General features: G+C 31.5%; 1 protein-coding gene across 7 annotated transcripts in view; it reads left to right on the top strand.

Moving 5' to 3' along the window:
- Window positions 1-23,460, top strand: part of Pi3K21B (phosphatidylinositol 3-kinase regulatory subunit alpha) — a 300,183-nt gene that overhangs the window by 10,175 nt on the left and 266,548 nt on the right. For 6 of the 7 annotated variants that reach the window (XM_075363761.1, XM_075363759.1, XM_075363758.1 and 3 more), the window contains exon 3: window positions 15,440-15,732. In XM_075363761.1, coding sequence (XP_075219876.1) covers window positions 15,459-15,732 — 274 coding nt within the window. In that variant the 5' untranslated portion in view covers window positions 15,440-15,458. Of the gene's footprint in view, window positions 1-7,094; window positions 7,192-15,439; window positions 15,733-23,460 lie in introns of all 7 variants that reach the window. The other variant, XM_075363762.1, reaches the window with a different exon arrangement.

Raw genomic sequence — 23,460 nt, forward strand, 5'->3', positions numbered from 1 at the left:
AGACACTGATACTTAACTAAACAAAGTTGAGTTGTTCATAACTCAGTGCAGTTAGAGTAAATAATTTTTTGACTTTAAAGTATTTTTCTACTTCCTATTGTGAAAAAAATCTCTATTGAATATATTCTATACTAACTTAAAAAAACAAAAATGTTTTGTTAGAATAATAATGATGATGAAAACTAATTTCAATTAATTTAAATTATTGAACATTGGTAATATGTTATGAGGATTTAAAATAAGTTTAAAATGACTGTTCTTGAATATCTGTTAATTTCAATAACTTTTAATATGATCATTGTTGTCCTGTATTATAAAATTCAATAATAAAACAAACTGGATAATTATAAAACAATGGAGAAAGATAATAAATGACAAAATCTAACAAATTTTAGCTAGGTTGGCAAACAGTTTGTTAGGAAGTAAAAATAACAAAATATATGAAAAAATATTGAACTTTTGTATTTTTTTTTATTAAACTGGAAGCTTTTAATGTTTTATAATTATGGTACAGGACAAAGTCAAGGAAAAGCTTCAAATTTGGGATTATCTTGAGAGTACCAATACATGTGGAATCTCCAACATAATGAACTTACAATAGTTTATTGTCTGTTATTATCACTTACTGATGTGAATTAGCTTAAAGTAAAAACAAAATTAATTAATTGTGATAAATGTTTATGAGCTAAGGATTTCATTTTTCTGGATACCAGATAATGAAGGCATATTCAGTATTTCTAAAGTGAAACCAGCTATTTCCAAGTAATCTGTTCACTGGAATTTATTATTGCCATTTGCTTCTGATGATATTGTATGAGTACTTAAACACGCATTATACCATATATTTTCAACGGTTGTTTATTACACTGACTTCCACTGCTTTTGGCATTTGTAATATAAAATTCAGTTCACTTCTAGGCAATAAATTTTATTTATCACAAACCATTGCATAAATTGTAAATTATATTGACTTAAGTACTGGTTTTGTCTGGTTTCTATTAAATTCATTTACTTAGTCATTGATTTTTTTATGCTAACATAAAATCTCTCTGTAAACCACATTCCTGACTTGAAGTTTAGGTTAGTGAATATAGAGGCTTGATGGATTCCCTGTTCTTAATAACACCACATACAGTTGCCCATGAGAAAAACATCACTTTTCAAATCTGCACCAACAACTTAAAGGATTTATCCCTGATATTTGTTTATTGTTACAGCTGTAAAATTGCTGTCATTTAAATCTGATGGAGAGTTGGGAGGAACGAAAGGAATTCTTGTTGTAATTAACTGTTTTGCCTTCAGTACTCTCAAGATGTGTACATCTATAATAATCTTAGCCAATCATACATTTTTTTTTTTTTAATTTGACTTTAAGTTTAGTAACATTATAGAGGCACAGAGGTTTCAAATTTCTTAATAATTTACTGGGACAGCCAAGTCTTAATTTTAGTATTTGTGAAGCTAATCCATTTGGTTCTTGAGAATTTAAAAATTTAGTAAGAAAATCAACAGAACCATCTTCATTTAAAATGGAATCAATATATTTGTAGAAAACTTCCTCCTCACTATTAATTTATTCCAGACCAGGTTATTAATAAAATTTTTCTCATTTTTTGTTGTCAGTGTGTCCCTTTCACAAAATCAATCAATAGTTTAAGATTTCAGGCTTGTTTTCATAAATGTTTTGAGTGAGTGAATTCAGATTTTTACTGTATTTTGCTCAATGTAGAAAATTAATAAATTTACATTCTCATACATACAATCTCATATTGAGAACAGAAATTCTGGAAAATTATATTTTATACTTATTTGTTGTAAGGGAAAATATTGTAACATGTGACCAGACATTGAAAAATTTTAGGCAAACTGCAATTTCATCAGCTCTTGTTGGGGCTTGATCAATAGTGTCCAAAGAAATTCTCTACACAGTGTTGTGGTTATTTCTGGTTGCACATTTCCTGTTAAGTATGGTCAAGAAATTCTAGAGATTTTTTGTTAGCCATTGTATATTCATCACACACTATTAATGAACATGTTAAAATGGCATCTCCCATTGGTGAATTTTTTTGTTATATTGCATTATGTGCCTGTAGATTTTGAGAACTTTAATGTCAATTTAAACATTGGGTGGGCTGTTCTTTACAATAACGTAACCACTACTATATGTGATATTGCAGTTAATGAAATTTTTTTCAGGCTGATTGTTTTAGAGGGGTAGGTAAATTTAATATCACCAGTACCTCCTGTTGCATTTTAAAGATAAAGAGGTGAATAATTTTATTTATAGTTGAAAATATAGTTGTATATTAAATGTTACTCCTTGTTTAAAACTGGCTCGTGAGTTGTAATATAATCGTTAAGCCTATTAATACTATATGAGGTTTTACAGAGAAATTCTTTATTGATATCATCATCATTACTTACTGATGGCATATCAAAAATAGTGATTTATTTCATAAAGTTTTTACTTTGCTCTGTATTTGTCTCAATCCTTCATTATAACTTTCATTGCAGAAAATACCTGAGCATCCAGGAAACTATTTTATTAATTTTCTTTGGTAGTCCTCAGCAGAGGTGTACGCAAGGGGGGTTACCAGGTTTGAACCCCCCTTGAAGGTTTAATTACTTTTTAATATTAGGCCTATATAAAATAAACATACTATAAATTTATATATATATATTTGAGTATTTTTTAAAAATCCATTGTATTTTCTCCTCTAAATTCTCACTGTCGTAGTAACAAAATCTATCGACATAAGATCCAGTCTGCTGCTCTTCCTTCTTCAATAATTTAATCTCTGTACTTGAAGCTGCAACATGTACAGTACATCGCTCAATGCGCGATATAGTAGCAATTATTCAGCATTCTGAGAAGATGGCAGTGCTCTCACTGGTGCGGTGGGTGTCAAAGCATATTCCCCTCCTTGTTCACTGAAAGAGAGGAAAGACCATCAAAGTCATGCTGCTTATTAAGAAGGTATGAATACCTTATTAAGAAGGATAATAATATCGACCTTGTAATAAAATAAGGTCAACACTATATAAACTTGTTGGGACAGCTCTGCAGTGTCAGTAGTGCATATATGAAATACTGTAATTGTTGAGCGGTATTTACTCGTTAGTCTGAGTTCAGATTTTGTTGTGGAACATTCGTTTAACGTTTGTGCATTTCGCAGTTCATATTTTTAAATAGAAACTTCACATTATCGTTCTGTGTTCTTTAATATGTCTAAGCAGCCTCAAAGTTCAATTTTATAATTTTTTAGTAAAAAGTCACATGCCAGTAGTGATTCATGTAACGGTAGTGAAAATTTCATATTGCCAAATATTTCTTTGCTATCGCAAACGTTCTTCCTGAAACTAGTTTCACACCCTCCTGTGAAAACTCGGCTGGTATTGAATGTACATCAACAACACTCAATAATGTTGATGTGCCCACTGAATCATTTAGAAGTGATAAGTGTATTGTTCTGGTTCCAGAAGCTTCAACATCTTCAAGTTCCAGTGAACCACACACTTATGATATTGGTGTTTATGTAGGAAAAGAATTGTCCGATAAAAAAAAAAAGTGGATGTCTTGAACAGTATCTGGGAACCAAATCCAGGGTTTGTTTTTCCAACAAAAGGAAAGAGAAATCTGCGATTTCAGTTTAAATGGCTTTACCACTGGAAGTGGCTTGCATATTCCAAATTTAAGGGAGGGAGTTTTTGTAAATTTTTTGCACTTTTTTTTCCAAGAAATTGTGTTGGATCTGACAAGCTACCCTTAAGTCAACTTTGTAGTGAGAAATTTGACAACTGGAAGGATGCCATTGAGCGATTTTTAGAACATGAGAAGTGTCATTATTACAAAGAAAGTTTGGAGGTACTTTGACCAAAATTTCATGTGGGAAGAAAAAGTCTATGGATGTGCTTTTGACTGCAACAACTCAAAAGAAACTGGAGAACAAGAAAAAACTTATTCCTATTATTGAGAGTATTTTGTTTTGTGGGAAACAATGTGTCGCTCTGCGAGGCCATAGGGATTCGAGATGAATAGAGGTCGAGGAAGAAAATTATGGCAGTTTCAGGGTACTTCTTTGCTTTCAAAGTAAGACTGATAATGTATAAAAAAATATGTTGACATGTAGTGTTGGAAATGCGCAGTACACCAGTCCTAGAATTCAGAATGAAATAATTGAAGGTGCTACGACCTGATTGTTCGAAATCTCGTGAAAGAACTTAATACCTCCAGTTGCTTCTCTGTTCTCGCCGATGAGATGTCAGACATATCAGGCTTAGAACAATTATCACTGTGTGTTCATTGTGTTGATAGAGAAAATTTAGCTGTGAAGGAAAACTTTCTACAATTCATACAATTATATGATGTGACCAGAAAAGGAATCGCAACAGTGATATTGGACAAGTTGCATTAATTAAATGTAAACATAAATAAGATTCATGGTCAAGGGTATGAGCTATGTTCATATCAGGAGAAAAGTAAATAGAATCTACGCACATGTAAAGGAAATAATTCCATCAGCTTTATATATCCAATGCTCAGCACACACCTCAACTTAGCTGTATCCAGTGCTTGTGAAGCAACTGCCATTAGAAACTGTATGAGTACAATATCCAGTCTTTATGAATTTCTTAATACCCCTAAAAGGCAACATGTTTTAAAATCGGCGATAAGCGAAACGGAAACTAACCTCACACCATGAAAAACTCATTCAACTTTGTGCAATACGTTGGTTGGAAAGGTATAATTCCATGGCCACGGTGGTGGAATTATATGACCCTATTATTGCAACTCTTCAAAGCATATCATAATGGAATGACAAAGGCTCATCCTCACAAGCAAATTCACTTTTATGTGCTTTGACTGACTATCAGTTTGTGATATCACTGTTTTGTATTCAGAGACTGTTTTCTTTAAGTCTCCCATTCTGTAAATTCCTGCAAAATTCAACTATTGATCTCATGGAAACAGTAAACCTTGCTGAAGATATTAACAGTGAAATGAAATGTATACGCAAAAATATTGATGAAGAATTTTCTAAAATTTTTATCTGTGCTTCTAAAGTCTTGAATAGGTTGGGGTCCTCCATTCAAATCCCTCGCATGGGAGTGCGAGCAAAAAATTGTGTAAACTTGGACTTATCTCAGTTATGCCAGAACTTTACTTTTGTGTCTCTACTTTTATTCCATTTCTGGAAACCTTCATGTTCCAACTAGATTCAAATTTCTTGAAACAAGGAAATATTGAAAGGCTTTCAATGCCTTTTTACCGTAGGATTGACTATGTGCATGTAGTGCATATTTATTGACTATTTGCCGTAGGATTAACTATGTGCAATATCAACATAATCCCAAATATATTCTTTTTGTTAGAAATACTAGCTGCACTTTAAGTGTCCACATGCACAAATGAACAATGTTTCTCAACATTATGCCATCTAAAAACATATATGCATAATTCTGCTGGAAATACACGTTTGAATGGATAAGCACTCTTCAGCATATATAGAAACTACACTCCAACTGCAGAAGATATATTAAATAAACTAATGAAAAAGAAACGTCGTTTGGCCATTGTATTGTGAATGCTGAAATTTCCAAATGTAGTAACATAATATACCGTAGGCTACTTACGTTATAAATACTATATTAATTTAACTACCAGTACTCTTTTTAAAAAATGATTTTTCAAAACAATAATACACTATAGTAGAGTACTGATTTTAATGTTTGACACAGCTGCATTCAATTCTTTATTCAAATTCCTTCATAGAATATGGATTCATCAGTGCCATTTTATTCTTCAACCTCAGTGAGTTCCATATTAACATGTGTTTAATGAAATTTATTTCATTATATTTGATTGCTTCCATGGATTTTATATGTTATGTAAAGTGTCTTACCTATTGTATACAAATATTCATTGACTAAAATATATGATTATTGTGTAGCCTAATTGTAATAATGTCATGTAGCACTGGCACAAGCATTTTTATTATACAAAATGAAATAGATAAAAGTTGTTAAAAAAAATTGTAGCCTAAGGCTGTGAAAATATACGTTATAGAAGATTTTATTAGGGTATTTATCATTGTGTTATATTTGAACATTGTAAAATAAATATATTGTAATATGATATAATAATAATAAAATAACCCTAAAAATTTTAAATACTGATGTCAATTGTAAACAATTTTAATAATGACCCCCTTAACAAAATTCTGTGTACGCCACTGGTCCTCAGAGATCATCTTTATATTTGCACCATAAATTATTTGGGTTGGAAATTTACTTTAATAGCAATGTGATAAAAATATCTCTTTAATAGGTCCAAGGACCTATAAACTGCCGACTTATTAAGGGAATGAATCATTTCAGTGTAGATAATTTTTTAGCAAGCCCAGAGCATTGCGAGTTCTACATGGAATGTTTTGTGTACAATACCATTTACTGTTTTTAAATGGCTAAAAGATGTTGGTCACAACTATTATGTAATAACATTTGTAAATAAAAAAATCAGAGTTGTTGAGATAAAATGTAAAACTCACCCCATAATAAAATGTTTTTTTATCTTTAAAAAATTTTTCACAGAAATCCCTTTTTTCCTTCTGGTCCATTGTTTACTGTTCCAAGTATAATATTAGGAAATTTCAAAGTAGTAAAATCTTCTTGCAAAAGGACCTTCACAATCTAAAAATCTACACAAATCAAAATATCCTGTAAGAATTGTTTTAGGAGATTTTTGACATTTTTCTTTATGTTCTCTGAATTGAAATAAATTCTTATTCTATTTCCAAGATGGACAATAAATGTATCACTGCTGGATACCTTTCATGTGCATCAAAAGAAATTATTCACCAGACAGTTTTTGCAGTCACACACACCGGTTTGCTAAGATATCACCATTCTTATCCAAAACTGAAAAATATGCTTTGTTAGAGCCCTTTTTAATATATTTAATGGCATTAAGTAATGAAATGAACAGTTTGTTAAAAGACCACATCTTTTTCAGATCTTCAATAAAGTGGATAATTACTTTCATAAGTTTATTTACTTTCAATTATTTAATTGATTTCGAGTAATTTTTTGAACAGCTCCCATCTACCATGCAAGGGGATTTGGGGTTCAAAGGCCCACATAGACCATAAGCCATGTGCTTGACTACAACTTCATGCAGCAAAGGATCTGATTGTGAGTTATATTTACTCGGAGTCATATTTAGTTTAAATATTTCTAAAAAAAAAATTGAATCTTTTGTGGTTGAATTTTGTGTCTAACCACACTTAAAGATGGATGCATGGCAATCCTCTTTTCTGTCATTCTATATTGTACATATGGAATTTAACAATACATAGAAAATTATCTTTAAAGAGATCTAATAAGCTTCTATTTTAAATGAAAAATGCTTGATACTATGTTGTGTCTATCTTGCGTAGTTTGATTTTTAAATAAATATTTTGTTATTTCTGTTCAACTAGGATTACACGTAAATGTAAAAGGTTTAGCTGGCAGACCTACTAGGGCAGTGTACTTGCCTGCTTGCCCCTGGTTTGTAAATGTATGCATTATTTATAATCAGTTATTTGGTTACAATCAAAAGATGTCATTTGAAATGCTGAATCTCAGATTTGAAAGAAGATGATTTGATTTCAATTGAGTTCCTAGAATAAATTTTAACAGATCTGGTGGCTTTGGGATTTCAGACAATTTAACTTTTCCATTGTAACAACAGAAACTGGAATTTTCTATCTCTACGTGCGCATGCACACACACACACACACACACAGAATGTTTACAGTGTTTTATAATGAACACATGTTTATTAAACTGTCCTAAATTTAGTGATGTATTTCCATAGATAATACGAGCATAAGTCAGTTATTATCCGCAATTTAGTTATATTTTTGTTTATGTTGGTAGTACTGTCATATTGCTTAGATCACACATGCACGGTTTAATTGTTGTTATGTCTGTGCAGGTTTGATGCTATTAGGTTAGTTCCATTATCGCTGCCTTGCCGTTAACCATGGCTGCTCCGCTTTCTGTTTGCACCAAAGAAGAGCAATGTTCAGTGATCTGTTTTTTTGTGGTCGGAAGGTGTATCAGGGGCCAAAATTCATCGAAGACTTTCGGTACAATACGGGAACAGTGTGTAGCCGCAATGGAGTGTATACGAATGGATTGAAAAATTCAAAAATGGTCGCACAAGTGTTATGCACGACAAAGGAGCCGGATGACCATTTACCGCCACAAGTGAGGAAAACATTGAGCGTGCACGTGACATGGATTTCTTAGACGAGTAACTATTGATGAAGTGGCACATTGTCTGCAAATTAGTCACGGTTCTGCCTACAAAATCATCCACAACAGACTTGGGTTTCATAAAGTCTGTGCAAACTGGGTCCCAAAACAACTGACACAGTTGTATAAACAAATGCGCTTGGACATCTGCCAAAAACATTTGGATCGCTATGGTAACGAACAGGACATCTTCTTAGACAGAATCATCACTGGTGACAAAACATGGATCCATCATTATGAGCCAGAGAGTAAATAACAGAGTATGGAATGGAAAAATCCAAATTCACCCTAAAAAAAATAGTTCAAGTCCCAACCATTCGCAGGAAAACTGATGCTTACAGTTTTTTGGGACTCACAAGGCCCAGTACTGGAATATTATGAGGAAAGGGCTGCAACAATAAACAGTGCACATTACAGTGAGATGCTTACTGCCAAGCTGAAGCCTGCAATTTGAAGCAAACGCCGAGGACTGCTGTCAAAAGGTGTTGTGTTGTTGCACGACAATGCCCAACCACATTCTGCTGCCCACACAGCTGAAACGCTCCAGAAACTCAACTTTGAAGTACTAGCTTATCCTTCGTATAGTTCTCATATTGCCCCTTCTGACTACCACATGTTTGGTCAACTCAAAGAGGCATTAAGGGGCCGTCGATTTACCTTGGACGAAACAGTGAAAGAAGTGGTGCATTCCTGGCTTGCAGCTCAACCAAAAACCTTCTTTTATGAGGGCATCAGGAAGCTTGTGCAACAATGGACCAAGCGCGTTGAAATGCAAGGGAACTATGTTGATAAATGATGTACATGCAAGTTTCCTATTTGTATTGTAATAAAATTTATAATTACATTGCGGATAATAATTGACTTACCCTCGTATATAGTTTATAATTGTACAGTTAGTCCTGTTTTTGTCTTTCAATCCGAATGTATAATTTCATAAGTTTGGACTTTTTATCGATTTGTGATAATTCATTAGTCGAATTTGAATTACATTCCTTGAAATTCATTTTTTATTGTCATTGTATCTACCAATTAATGATATTTGCTTTTTATTATGTTTTTCAATATTGCTTGCATTTTTATGGTCAAGCCAGCCAGACTTTTTTTTTTGCAATGTGGACAGTTGTAAGTGTAATTGTTTTTGGGGCTGTTGGAAATGCAGTAAGAGAGTTTATTTCTAAAATTGAAGTCAAATGCAACATTAGTTGCTGTTACTACAGCCAGAGCTCTAGTGAAAACAGTTGGAAAAATGCAACGTGGGTACAAATCTGGTTGACGTTTCAGGGGTTTAAAAACAATATTCTTATGTTGGGGAACCAGAATTAATGATTCTAAGTTGATTTTTACTGGGACATCATTTAAGGCTGTTATATATATCTCAATTCACCCCTCTTTTTTATCGTAGGACCATACAAAATTCATACAGCTCCATTTTAAATAATTTATAAATCATCTTTGTCATAAACTGATTAGTACTAATCAGATCTTTAAAAATATCAAAACATTTTTGAGGAAAAAGTAGATTGTAATTCAATAACATTAAGAAATTGATTTGAAGCAGTCATCAAGTAAATAATAAGCAAAATCAGTATTAGAAGATGGAAGTGAATAACTGTAGACAGAAGTCTTAAGTACAGTAATGTTATAAGCAAAAACAATAAATTTTTTTATATTAAATTTTATTTAAAAATAGAATATAAACACAAAAACAGAATTGCAAGAAGGGAATGAAAAAATATTTTAAGTACAGTAAAGAATAAAGAACAAAAAGAAAAAGATTGTAATGCTGATTTACACTGTAAGATAAAAATGATTAAGAAACTGAACAGTTCAGCTATTTTTAATAGCCAAGAACTTTTAACAATTTTTGCTATTATGTAAAGAAAAAATAATAAAAGCAGGTATATTGATAAATACTATTTTTAAACATATAGTATTGAAAATTTCTGTTATACAGACACAAATCACAAACAATGAAACTGTGGCTGATGACACAGCACTCGTCTGATCTGTGATTGACCAACAGTTGACTTTAACATACACTATGCTATCTAGTGGATATGTTGTGAACTGAATGTCACATTGTACAGATTCATTTTTTAGTAGGAGTAGGCTATCTGCATCAGGCATCCATTGTGTATTGCCTTAACATCAAATTAAACATTAAAATTTCCCCTAATCTGAATTATATTAAAAAATAAAGCTGTTAAAACCTTCTTGAAAAGACCTTTAAAATAAAATGATTCACCTGTGCCAGAGTCCACAGTTATTGAAAAAAATATTTCTATAATTGCTTTTAAACATTTTTATAATAGTATGGATTGCTGTATACAGTCGCAGAAGTATTTTTCCCTTAATAGTCTGTATTTTTTTTTTTAATAAATATAAAATTGCATGTTAAATTTAAAATGTTGTACAAGCAACAGGTGCTGCCATATCTAGTAGTTTCATTCCCGTACTACTAACATTCTAAAATTTATTGACCCATGCCCTCTCATTTTCTATCAGTTACCATTATTGTGCAGTGGAGTATGCCTATTATGTTAACACATCTAAAATAATGTGCAGGATTGAATTTTTAACAGCGCAGAAAAAATGGACGCTAGTGATATTTATTATTATCTAAAGTCATTTATGGTGATGAAACTGTTGATCGAAGTACTTTGAGTAGATGGACAATTACATTTTGTGCATCAAAAGCTGGTAAAGCAAGTATTGAGGATGAGCTTCACACTGGTCAACCAATTTCTGTGACTTATGAGATGCACCAAAAGGAGGTGGATGATTTGTTTCAAAATTACTGTTGCATCATACAACAATGCATCGCCTCCCAGATAGGCGTATCAAAAGAAGGATGAGTAGGGCATGTTATTGCATACTTGGACTACCGTAAAAACTGTTCATGGTGTGAGCAATGCAGACTCACAGAAAAGAATAAATTACATGAAAGGAGTGTTGTGAACAGCTTTTGAGACATCATAATGAGGGAGATGACTTCCTTTTCAATTATGTGATGGGAGATGAAGCTTGGGTGCATCACTACGACCCAGAAGAAAAGTGGCAGAGCATGGAATATCAGAACTATGGTTCACCACAATCAAAAAAATTCAAAACAGCCCTCTGAAAAAAAAAAACTCTTGATAATGTTCTGGGATTCCAAACACATGTATGTGACTGACTGCCTGGAAGCTGGGTCTACAGTAAATTCTGTGTAATATATAAAAACATTAAAAAACACCTTAGTTGATGTGTGTGTTGTTTGATTATCCACAGAGCTGTAATTCTGCTACATGAAAGTGCTCGGACACATATCTTGTGCATCCACTGAGGCTCTTGCAAAGTTGAAATTTGAACCTCTTCCTCACTCTTCATTCTCACCAAATTTGGTGGCATCCGTTGAGGCCATGGACACTGTGCCTGAACGTGTTGCCCTCATCACTTAAGCAATGAATGATGGCTCTTATGAGTAAGTATGTGAATTGAGTGCATGTTTTGCTAGGCGCACGCGTGTGTATGGCAAGTGCATGTGTGGTTGATGGGCGCCTCTTTCAAGAGTACCTTTCGTGCTTGGTGTTTCTCTCCACTGAGTTCTTGCGATGTCTGTGTCTGTGCATTGGTATGGTCTGTACCCATGTGCATGGGCGTGTGGTGTGTGTGTGTATATGTGTTTGAGTGTATGGGTGTTCGAGGAGGTCTCATGTGCCTGTTGGGAGTGTTTGTGCTTGGTTGGAACTGTGTTTGATATCCTTTTGTGATGCGCTTGATGGTATGACTTTGTTTCGTTGTGGTGACCAATTGTGTGTGTGGGTGTTAACCCTCCCTGAAGTAATGCTCTACTAGCTGTTCCAGGGGTAGAGGTTTAGTCGGTAGTGCACAGGTATGCATACGCACTTAAATAATATCCTGCAGACCTGTTAGTGAGCCTGACACTGCTTAGGTACCAGTAAATGGGGTTCCTCCACCTCTTTATTAAGGGTATACATTTCTTGGATATTAAGGGTATACATTTCATCATGCATGATAAACTGAAGGATGCAGTAAGGTGAATCAAGGAAAGACTGCCATCATTCTTCATTGACTGAATAAGAAAACTAGTTCACCGTTGGGAGAAATGTGTAGATGGTGACTCATGGAAAAATAAATATAAATTTTTGTAGCAAATATCATTATTATTATTAAAAATTCTCTAATTTTGATAGAAATTAATTTTCTATACTCACCAGTAGATCTTTTCAACAGACATTTCTGTACAATTTTTAAAATAATCATATTCATTCATTACATGCTCCCAGTTAATTATACTTTTCCGCCTCACAAATGACAAATCTAGATGTAGGAGATATATTTATTTGATGCAGATGGGTGCCAAGACATGGCCATACTTCTCACTTCTAAGAGTTGTCAGGTATAGCTGATATACTTGTAGCAAATAAAATGTACTTTTATGCCTTAATTGTTTTATTTGATTACCTGTTTTCATTTAGAATTTATGAGCAACTGCAGTACATTTCAGTCAGCTCTAGTGCATATGTTATATATTTTTATGATAATTAATCATTTGCATTAAACTCTTTACAAATAATTAAACTTTAGTTAAGATTTTATAAAGTAGCTTGTCAGTAGTAGGAGAATGAAACTACAAGATTGCAGAACCTGTTGCTTTGTGCAACATTTTGTTCTCCTATTACATTCCATTGAGCATTACATTTCAGCTGCCTCTCATAGAACTATAATGAACACTATTACATGCATTTAAAGATTTTATACTCTTTCTAGTCAAAAGTACTAAAAATACATGTTATACAATACTCTGTCCATTTTTTTTTTTTAAACAAGGCTTCCTCGCCCATAACAAACTTTTCTCTTCCATATCTTAAAAATTGCTCACTACCCTTTTTTTTATAATTCTGTCTGACTACTTCCCTAAAGAACTTATGATACTAAGTCCTCTTGTTACAGTCATTCTGTTTGATCTTTTATTGTGTTCTGAACAGATGTACTCACAACCAAGGTCTTGAGGTAACAAACCTCAATAATGTATCAGTCATTTTCAAAGAATTCTTGTAATGATTTTTTTCAGAACTCCTAACTTGTACTTTTGGCCCCAGTGATTTGCCATTCTTCTTTTTTCATGTATTCTTATTCTCCAATATATCTATTCACCTACTCAGACCTTTTTCTCATGCTACATTTGTTGCTCTTCATAACCATCTACATTACTTTTCTATTTAATTTTGCAAATACTTTCCTGTTTCCATGACCTGCCTGTTACTATTTCTCATAATACAACTTCTCTGATCAGTTTTGTTAACTCTTGATTGCGCTATGCAGGTATAACATTGTGCGTTGACTTCTTTTCCCAATACTTCTTTAGCTGCTAAGTGTGTAGCAGTCGTGCTTTCTGATATAAGTATTTGTATTGTCATCCCATAGATCCTGTAGAACATTTACCAGTTGTATTAATGTAACTGACTACAGATTCCTGGTAGGATTTTTTCATCTCCTTGTGGAGGAACAATCCATTCATGACTGTCAAAATAAACTCTTACACATCAATTAAACTTTGCCCCATTATAATTAATAATTTATCTTTTCACCATGGTTAGTCACCATGAAAATATGGTGACTAACTGCTAAACGTTCCTACGTTCTGCCTGTTGTTCAGTTATGAGGGATGTTCAGTAATTTACGAAACAAATTTATATAGGAAAAAACTATTTATTCAATGACAGTGAAACTTACACTACTTTTCAACATAGTCTTCAGAAGCATTAGACATTTGTCCCATCGTTCTGTGAGCTTTCTGATTTCTGTAACATAGAAGTCCTTACCTTACTGTTTGAACCATTTATGTACCGCTTTTTGACTGCTTCGTTGTTGTTGAACTTCTTGCCATAAAAAAAGTGTTGAGTGAGCTGAACAAATGAAAATCTGATGGAGTGAGGTCTAGGCAGTAAGGAGGATGTGGCAACACCTCTCAACCCAACTTCTTGAGCGTTTCTCCTGTTCTGAGCGATGGGGGGATGCATGTTGTCATGCAAGAGAAGCACACTTTTCAGAGTGCCCAGACATTTTCACCTTATTGCAGGTCTTACTTTTTGTTGGAAGATGTTAGAATAGTACTCACTGTTCATAGTACAGTGTTCTTCTAAATAGTCACTAAAAATTGGGCCCTGCGAGTCCAGAAGACTCACAGAGACCGGTAAACATCACTTTACCGGCTAACACGTGAATTTTGAATTTTTTTTTTTGTGGATTAATCTGGATGTTTTGACTCAAGACTTTGCAGTTTGGATTCGAGCTTGAAGTGGTGTATCCTTGTTTCATCACAGTTTATTATACAATTTAGAAAGTTACCTTCCACTTCAAATCGTTCTTTGAGCTCAGAACAAATACAAATCTGGGTGTCTTTATGAGCTTGAGTCAGCTGAACCCATCTCAAACACATTTTGCAATAATTCAGCATGTTATGAGCGATTGAATTTGCAGTCCCAACACAAACTAGCAGTTTGGAAAATTTTGACTAGCCTGTCTTCACGAATAAGATCCTTTATGCGATTTTGCAGCACAGTAGTTGAAACTTCAACTAGTCTTCCAGAGCAATGCAGGTCAGTCACACTTCTGCCCAAATTAAATTGTTTCACCCACTTATACACATTACTGCAGTTTAAAACACTTTTTACTATACTGTTCAACATACTACCTAACATTCTTGAGTAAATTTCCGCTGGTTTCACACCTGATAACAAAAATCATATCACTGAATAGTTGCTCTTCCGACGTACACATTTTAGGTGGAGCTGACATTCTGATATCAACAAAAGAGGTTATGTTTAGATTAATTATGATTGAACAGCTGATTAAATGTGCTCCCAAGGTTGCCAACTTGACCTTCAAAAGTTTCATTGCCATTGAATGAATCATTTTTTTCTCTACATCAATTTGTTGTGTTAATTACTGAATGTCCCTTGTAAAATATAAATCCTGCATTTTTTTTATAAAGATTAATAAAGAATAAATATATAATTAAGAAAAAATGAACTGAAACACAGACTGTCCAACAAAATTTAAAGATTAAAATTTTTGTAATTTTAACATAAAGTATATATGTTTTTAATGACATTAAGACATTTTTTTTCAGTTATTAGAAAGGATGGAGGATGCGTTGCCTAAGCAGTGAAGCGACAGGAAATAATGTGCGACGAACTGGTTGCCAAATGGCAACGCAGGTTGTGCCTGCTACAACACCAACTGACAGTAGATTTCCTTTGTACAGAGCTAGTTGTTCATTTATACCTAGAACTACCAGCAACGGAGAGATTTCAGTTGAGTCCGATGATTTATTAGAACTTAGGACCAGAACTGGAAATCAGTCGTTTTCTGGCTATGTGTATGTCTACAATAGACGTACTGGATCTACTGGATATGTTCCAAGTAAGTTACTTGGTGTGGTTCTCTGCTTGCTTTATTTTATTTAAAAAGCTTCAGCAAATAAATATATAGCCAGATCATTTAATCAGGACCCCCCACAGTGTTCGTTAACCCTATGGTTGTGAGAATAATACTGATAAGTAACAGTTAAAGTATTCAGGTTTTATGGAAACCTAAAAAACAGATTAAATTATCAAAGGCAGAATAGTAGTACATATGGTAACTAAAGTACACAAACCTTGATGAGGAAAATTCACAGTTTATTTTGTTGCCATGGTGACAGAAATTAATTTAATTTTTAATTTTTTTTTCACCTTTAATTGACAACTTCACCCCCAAGGGTGCTGCGACCTTGGTCTATGGCTTAAAATCTTCCCTGGGGTAACACCAATGTATCCTGCAAATTTGAAAGCAATTGGTTGGTTGGTTGGTTGGTTCTCACATGATGCAAGAACATACAAAGATACAGACAGACAGACAACCAGACTTTTGGATTTATATATAAGATATGCTCACATTATATTTGATTGTTTTTTTTGTAATAATTAGTATGTTTGAATAATTAAAAACTTTTTAATTGATGAAAATTTTAGAGGTATATTGTTGTCAGTAAAAAAAAAAAGTAGCAGAACATTTCTGACCAGAACTCCCTGATACTGGTGTTTTTTGCTATAAGACAAAATTTGTGTGTTATATGTACTTTGGCATTTACATTTTTGTGCTTTTTTTGTCCAGGCCATCTATGGACGATGTATAACAATCCATATTTAGGTTTTATTATTTTCTCACTGATTTTACTATCATCTCAACACTTCTTTGTTCTAACTTTCACTGCTTCTCTTCTCTCCTCAAAGAAATCCATTCTCATGATTGATTTCAAAGAAAAGATGTGATGATAATTATGGTTTTTACACTTTATGATAAAAGAAAAACAAATAGCATAAATTAAAACTAATTTCAGTTGGTATATTTTATTTTAATACTTTATTTTAAAAATAGTGTGTCAAAATTTGCTTTTTATTTCAAAGTAACCATGAAATGAGTATGAATTATAAAACATATATTTTTTCTCTACCTCCCTTATCTTTACAATTATTTTACTAACAGAGATGAAGAAATTTCCTGTACTTTCTCCATGATGGATGACAATAAAAATTAAACTACGAACTTCTGATAAAACAAATTGAACCACATTTTGTAAGATATTGTCTGAAGATGGTTACAAGGGGATTGGAAGTTTTAGAAGTTAATACAAAAATATTTATAAATTAGTTTAAATTCAATTTTAAAAGCTCATAGTGTTAAAAATTGAAGAAATACTGATATTATATTTTTATCATTCTTAATCCATTTTAAAATTACTGACTTAACTCAAGAAATACATAAATTTTTATATTGTTCTTTTTATTTTTAAATTTATAGATTAGTAAAAACACAACTTTGTGAATTTTGTTTGTAACAAACAAATGCATTATTAAGTTACCTATGGAAAATTACTTATATTTTTTTTGGGGAGGATCATCTGGTATTGTTATTTAGAAGTTTGCGGGTTATGTATTGTGCTACATTGTATTTATTGAATTTATATGTTCTAACAACTTCAGTGTATTTAAATTAATTCAAATAAAAAACAAAACATAGATTAAAAAAATCTGATGTGGACAACACATGACTTTCTTGTACGCCTATTAAATTACATTTACAGATTTTTTTTTTAAATTAAAAGTATATAAAATTTATTTCATTAAAAACTTTTTTCATACATATATATATATATTTTTTTTTTTTTTTTGTTATTGAATTATTATTCATCATAAACATTTTTTTACAATGGGAGGGTAATAATTATTAATAAATCAATATATTTAAATTAAAAAAAAAAGTTAAAAAAAGGAGATGAAGTCTGATTTGAACTGATTTGCCTTCCCCTAAGATCTAGATATTTCATTAATTAAAATTTTATTTGGCTATAACTCTGGAGCCAATGAAAATAAGTACCATTTATGATATCGTTGAAAAGTTCTCAATGAGGGTTTATTACTGCAGTTAGAAAAAATCCAATTTTGTTTTGATTTTTGACTTTTTTTGGACACTTTGGTTCAGTCAATTGCAATTAAAAGGGAAGGTGCACAACTAGATGTTACAACAGTCCTAAATCCAAAATCTCAACATCCTACTGCTAATTGTTTTTGAGTTATGCGAGATACATATGTAAGTACAAACATCACACCGAGACTAGTCAAAATGGATTCAGGGATGGTCAAAATGGATATTTCCATTGAAATTTGGAAACAGAAATTTTTCGTGGTCACAATTCTTCCTTTACTTCGTACAAGGAAGTAAAAATTATGCTGTAGGTAGTGTTTGTAAGTCTTCCTTAACATGGAGATTAAGTCACTTGCTATAAAGGCTCTATCTGCTGCAAAGCTTCTTTAACAGTAGCCAGTGTTAAAATTTAAAAGGCAGAAAAATAAACATGAACAAATTTTGCAACTTTTGTTACATTTTCTTCTTTCTTAATATATAAATCCTAATTACTTTCCTGTCTGTTCCATTTAGGAACAAAAATGTTCTGTGGGTTTTTACTTCCTTGTACGAAGTAAAGGTAGTATTGTGATCGCAAAAATTTTGGTTTTCATATTTCAACAGAAATATCCATTTTGACCATCCCTAAATTCATTTTCACTAGTTTCAGCGTGATGTATGTACATGTATCTCGCATAACTCAAAAATGATTAGCTATAGGATGTTGAAATTTTGGATTTAGAACTAACTGTTGTAACATTTAGTTTGCACCTCCCTTTTTGATTGCAATCAACTAAACAAACCAAAAGTATCCAAAAAGCCCAAAATCCCCCAAAAAATTAGATTTTGGACTTTTTCTTAACTGCAGTAATAAGCCCTCATTTAGAGCTTTTCAAAGATATATCATAAGTGGTACTTATTTTCTTTGGTTTCAGTTATAGCCTAATGAAATATTTGAATCTTAGAGGGGGAAGGAACATCGGTTCGAATAAGTCTTAATCTCCTTTTTTTAACTTTTTTTTTTTAATTTAAATATATTGATTTATTAATAATTATTAACCTCTTATTGTAAATAAAACATTTTACAATAAATAATAATTCAATAACAATAAAAAAAATATCAGAAGTTATTAATGAAATAAAATTTTATGTACTTTTTATTTTTAAAAAAATTTGTTATGTAATTTAATAGGTGTACAAGGAAGTCATGTGATGCCCACATCAGACTTTTTTAAATGTCCCTGAAACTTGTATTTACAAGTTTTATCTATCATACTATGTTTGTTATTTTTATTTTATTTTCTTATCGAGTATATTAAAATTTTACTCTTCTTATCAATTGCAGTTTTTAATCGTTTCTGATTAATTTTTTTTTATAGTAGCTAGTACATAACTTTGTAAAGCGACATTGCTGGAGAATTGAAAGTTACTGTTTAATAAGAATACATTATTTATTTATTGCTAGGTAATGAATATACCATGACCAAATTCTGCGCTGTTGAATTTGGCATGGGACAGAAGTGGTCACATATTTGAAGTGTTATCTGGGGCTGGTTTGTGGTCATCCCTTAATTATTAACCTGGTCAGGATTGCTGGGCTTTGATTCAAGATCTATGAATCATGCTATTCTAAGTGTAAATATAATTTAGGGCAGATTTATGTTACTACTCGGTGAATGTTAGGAGGTGTTTGAAGAAAAACGAATGAATGTTTCTTGTTTGCTGTGCAGGGTGGGTCTGTAGAAACACATACATAAGTAATCACAGCCAGCATTCTACCAGGCACAACAATTATATCTGACAGATTGGGGGCATAGAAGGGAATATGAAATATCCCTAGAATGTGGATAAACACTACAATGTCATCAATCATTCAGAGAATTTTTTTGATTCTCTTATGATTGCGCTTACTCAAAGGATTGAATTTCCTTGTGCTGCTACAAAATCTATGAACAATTGATAATGTGGAATAAACAAGGCAATAATTAATTCCTGTTTATGTGAATTTACATGGAAAATCTGTCACATGAATTTGTATGTGCAGATGCTGTGTATTAGCTTATATCCCTCCTAACTAACTAACAATATGTTTGATTACTGCACTAGTAATAGTTTTAAGTTGCAGGGCGATTTAAAAAAAATGAATTCATACTATTCATTACTCATTACAACCAAGATATCATAAAGAAATTTCAACACATATGTCCCTGATTATAGTATAGTTAAAAATTATGCCATTTTTGTGTATTTCTCTTAAAAATTTATATTCCATTGTAAATTGTAAAATTTTTTCTTGACTTACAGGTATGAAGTTCGTTTGGTTTTTCTTATATATGAACCTTCTAAAATTTTTTCACCAGTATTTTTCTGTATTTATCTAAGTATTTGCTTAGTAATTTGGAAGAATGAAATATTAAACTTACACTGTAATAATTATGCTATATCTTTCTTTGATGTGGTAAAAAAATGAATGAAATTTTAAGAGTACTTAAACCTTTTTTTAAATTTTATTGGTGTAAGTAGTTTATTTATTTGTTTATTTTGTTTCATCCAGGGTCCTAATTCAGATAAAATTTTATTAGTATAAGTAGTTTATTTAGTTTTATTTCATCCGGTGCCCTAATTCAGATAGTTATAATTAATTCTTGCAAATTTATTGTCATTTAAATCTTACAGAACTTTGGCTCAGTCAGATCTTACTACAAAGAGTCTTCTCTGAAATCATAAATATCTTTTTCCTCTTGTTACTTTTAATCAGATAATCATTCCCCTTTATACAGCCATTATGTTTTTTCCTTCTACTATTGGTTCCCTATTTTCTCTCTGACGGTGATCTTCCATCTAGATCCTGATTATATCCAGCTTTTTTACTCCAAATTTTTAAAAACTTTTCTGTATGCTACATCTCTGTAAGTATTTTCTTTTTTTGCATAATCTTATATTTCTTCTTCAGCCAGCATCTCTACTTCTTTACATTTCTATTTTCTATATATTAATACAATTATCTGCCTTTATTATGTTTCATGATTTTGTTTTTTCTGTGTTATCCATCTGATCTAATATATTTCTCATTGGCCAGGGTTTTCTTGCAACTATTTTTTTCTATTTAAAGTCCCTTACATTAATTATTTCCTTTTCTAAATCTATCTGCTCTTCAGATCCAATTGGGGGAAACAGTTTTACTTCAGGAATATTTTACCAGAGAGGATCCTGTAATGTATTTTTTTTCTAGAAAGAAAGGGAATGAAAAAAATTTCCTTAGAAAATATTTGTTGTTTTCAACTGTGCAGTATTCAAAGCCTATCACATGTTTGAAATTTCTATTGTACAACCATTCTCATCTTTAAGAACTACTGAAATAGCTGCTTTTGCCCTTTGTCCGTGGACCATTCCTTAATTTTACCTGCAGCTTCTCAAAAACATGTAAGCTCCTTCATTAATGACAGCCATATAAATTCATTAAAAATTTCAAAATTTTTCTTCATAATAAATTAAGAATATGCCAATCTAAATCGTATGATTAAAGAGGGTTTCCACTATATACACAGTAAAGTATCTATTTGATTCATTAAACTTTGAAATAAAGCTAACAAATTACAGTGCGTCCTTACTATAACATCGTGATCCAGAGACAACTGTTATACTCGCGTTGTAGGCTAACAGTGTTATTTCGAAGATAGTGAAAAAAAAGCAGTGCCACTTGAGTTAATATTGTAACAATTAAAATATTACAAATGCTACAGTTCAAAATGAGAATGTTATGGGTTAAAATTAAAAAACAGTACTGATATGTATTGTACAGTACTTACTTCTTTATAGCTTGATTTCATTTTTATATTGCTTTTTCAGAATGATAAACTGCAGTAATTTTACAGCCTTTTAAGTACTTCCCTTATAGTCTAATTGAAAATAGTCACATTCAGTGGTACTCTATTAAAACACGTTACTACCTTAACAACATAACACATCTGGGTGTATATAACTTAATACTTAGAATACTGATTGAATAAATTCTGTTTATCATGTTTCTGTTAAACAATCTGTAAATATACCCTAAAGTCTTATTTCTCACTCTGTATGTTATTATTCAACATGCTTTTGCAAAATCTATTGAAAATAATCATTGGATTTTAATAATTAAATCAGTGTCAAGCAGTTGTCATTTTAGTTATCAATTGTAAAATTACTACATTGTGAAAAAATTAAAAAGAAAATATTCAAGGGGTTAATTCTTATTACATTCAGTTTTTCTAGTTCATTATTTGATCTGAATGCTTAATTTTCAAACTAAGGAGGCTTTTTTCTAAAAATATACAAAAACTACAATTACAAATACTAAAACTAAAAATATACAATCAGTTATTATGATGAAATATTCAAAATACATTCTGAACATTTTTTTTCAATCTCATAGGTTTAATATATATAAAAAATCTGATGTGGACACCATATGACTTCCTTGTACACCTATTAAATTACATACAAACATTTTTTGCTGCACTTCATTTAAACTTATTTCATTTGAAAGTGAGATATGATCCTCCAATTCTTTATCTTTAATAAAGTAGACAGTTACACAATTGCTAAAATATTAATTTTTATTAACATCAAATATTTATACAATTATTAATCCAGCAATCTTACCTGAAATATTAGGATAGAGTAAAAGTCCCTTTATTACTCTTTAAATAAATGTAAGTCTTACATCTATCTAATACTATGTTTTTAAATTATTATGATGTAACCATCAACAAAATGAAAACAAGAGAAGGTTACTAAATTTTATAGCGATATTTATTGTCAAGTAGATTGAAACAATTGCGTAAATAAAAAAAAATTATGTATTTATACAGGAGAAATGGAGAACCAAGTAAGTGCTACCTATTCACGCATATCATATTTCATCATCATTTTATTATATTTATTTTTTATTTTTTTCATTAAATTTAATGAAAATAAAAACTAAACTGGAAAAGGTTACTAAATTTTTAGTTTACATTTTTAACATGTTTTTACTGGATCTAAAATGAGTATGGTGTTGTAGGGGGTTTGTCTTTGTTTATTTATTCTGAATTTATAACACTTGTTACTATAGTTTGTGAATTTTCAGTATGTCTCACATCTTGTCTATACTTTGGATTCAAAAGAATGACATTCAAACTTTTTGGTAAAATTGCAGAATAATGAGCAATGTTTGACCCATCATCAGTATATAGTATGGATATAGGCTGTAAAGACACTGAATCATTGTCATTGTTGAAAGTATTTTTTGTAAACAAGAAATGATTTTTATTCAATAGCCCTGAATCACATCTATCTTGTAATTCCCTTAATGTCTTTCTTTTATTCATGTCGTCACTTTTTATTTCGCCGATTTGAACCATATTGCATGTGAGAATAGTACACTGTTTACATCTCTTCATCACAAATTACTAACACGCAATATTCAATTATATTCAAGAAAAATGGCCCTAAAAATTTCCTTAGCATTTTATTTTAGTTTATATATTAATTTTGTTTCACGTTGCTCAAGTAGAAATGTGGTGTAAATGAGAACGTGTCAGACCTGTAACCATGCACACATCGGTTCGAATCCGACTTCATATACATATATATTTTTGTAACTTTTTTTAAAAATTTAAATATATCAATTTATTAATAATTATTAACCTCTGTTAGTACAAATTTTTGAATTAAAATGAAAAG

The sequence above is a fragment of the Lycorma delicatula genome, chromosome 4, assembly GCF_047948215.1.
Source record: "Lycorma delicatula isolate Av1 chromosome 4, ASM4794821v1, whole genome shotgun sequence".
Classification (NCBI taxonomy): domain Eukaryota; kingdom Metazoa; phylum Arthropoda; class Insecta; order Hemiptera; family Fulgoridae; genus Lycorma; species Lycorma delicatula.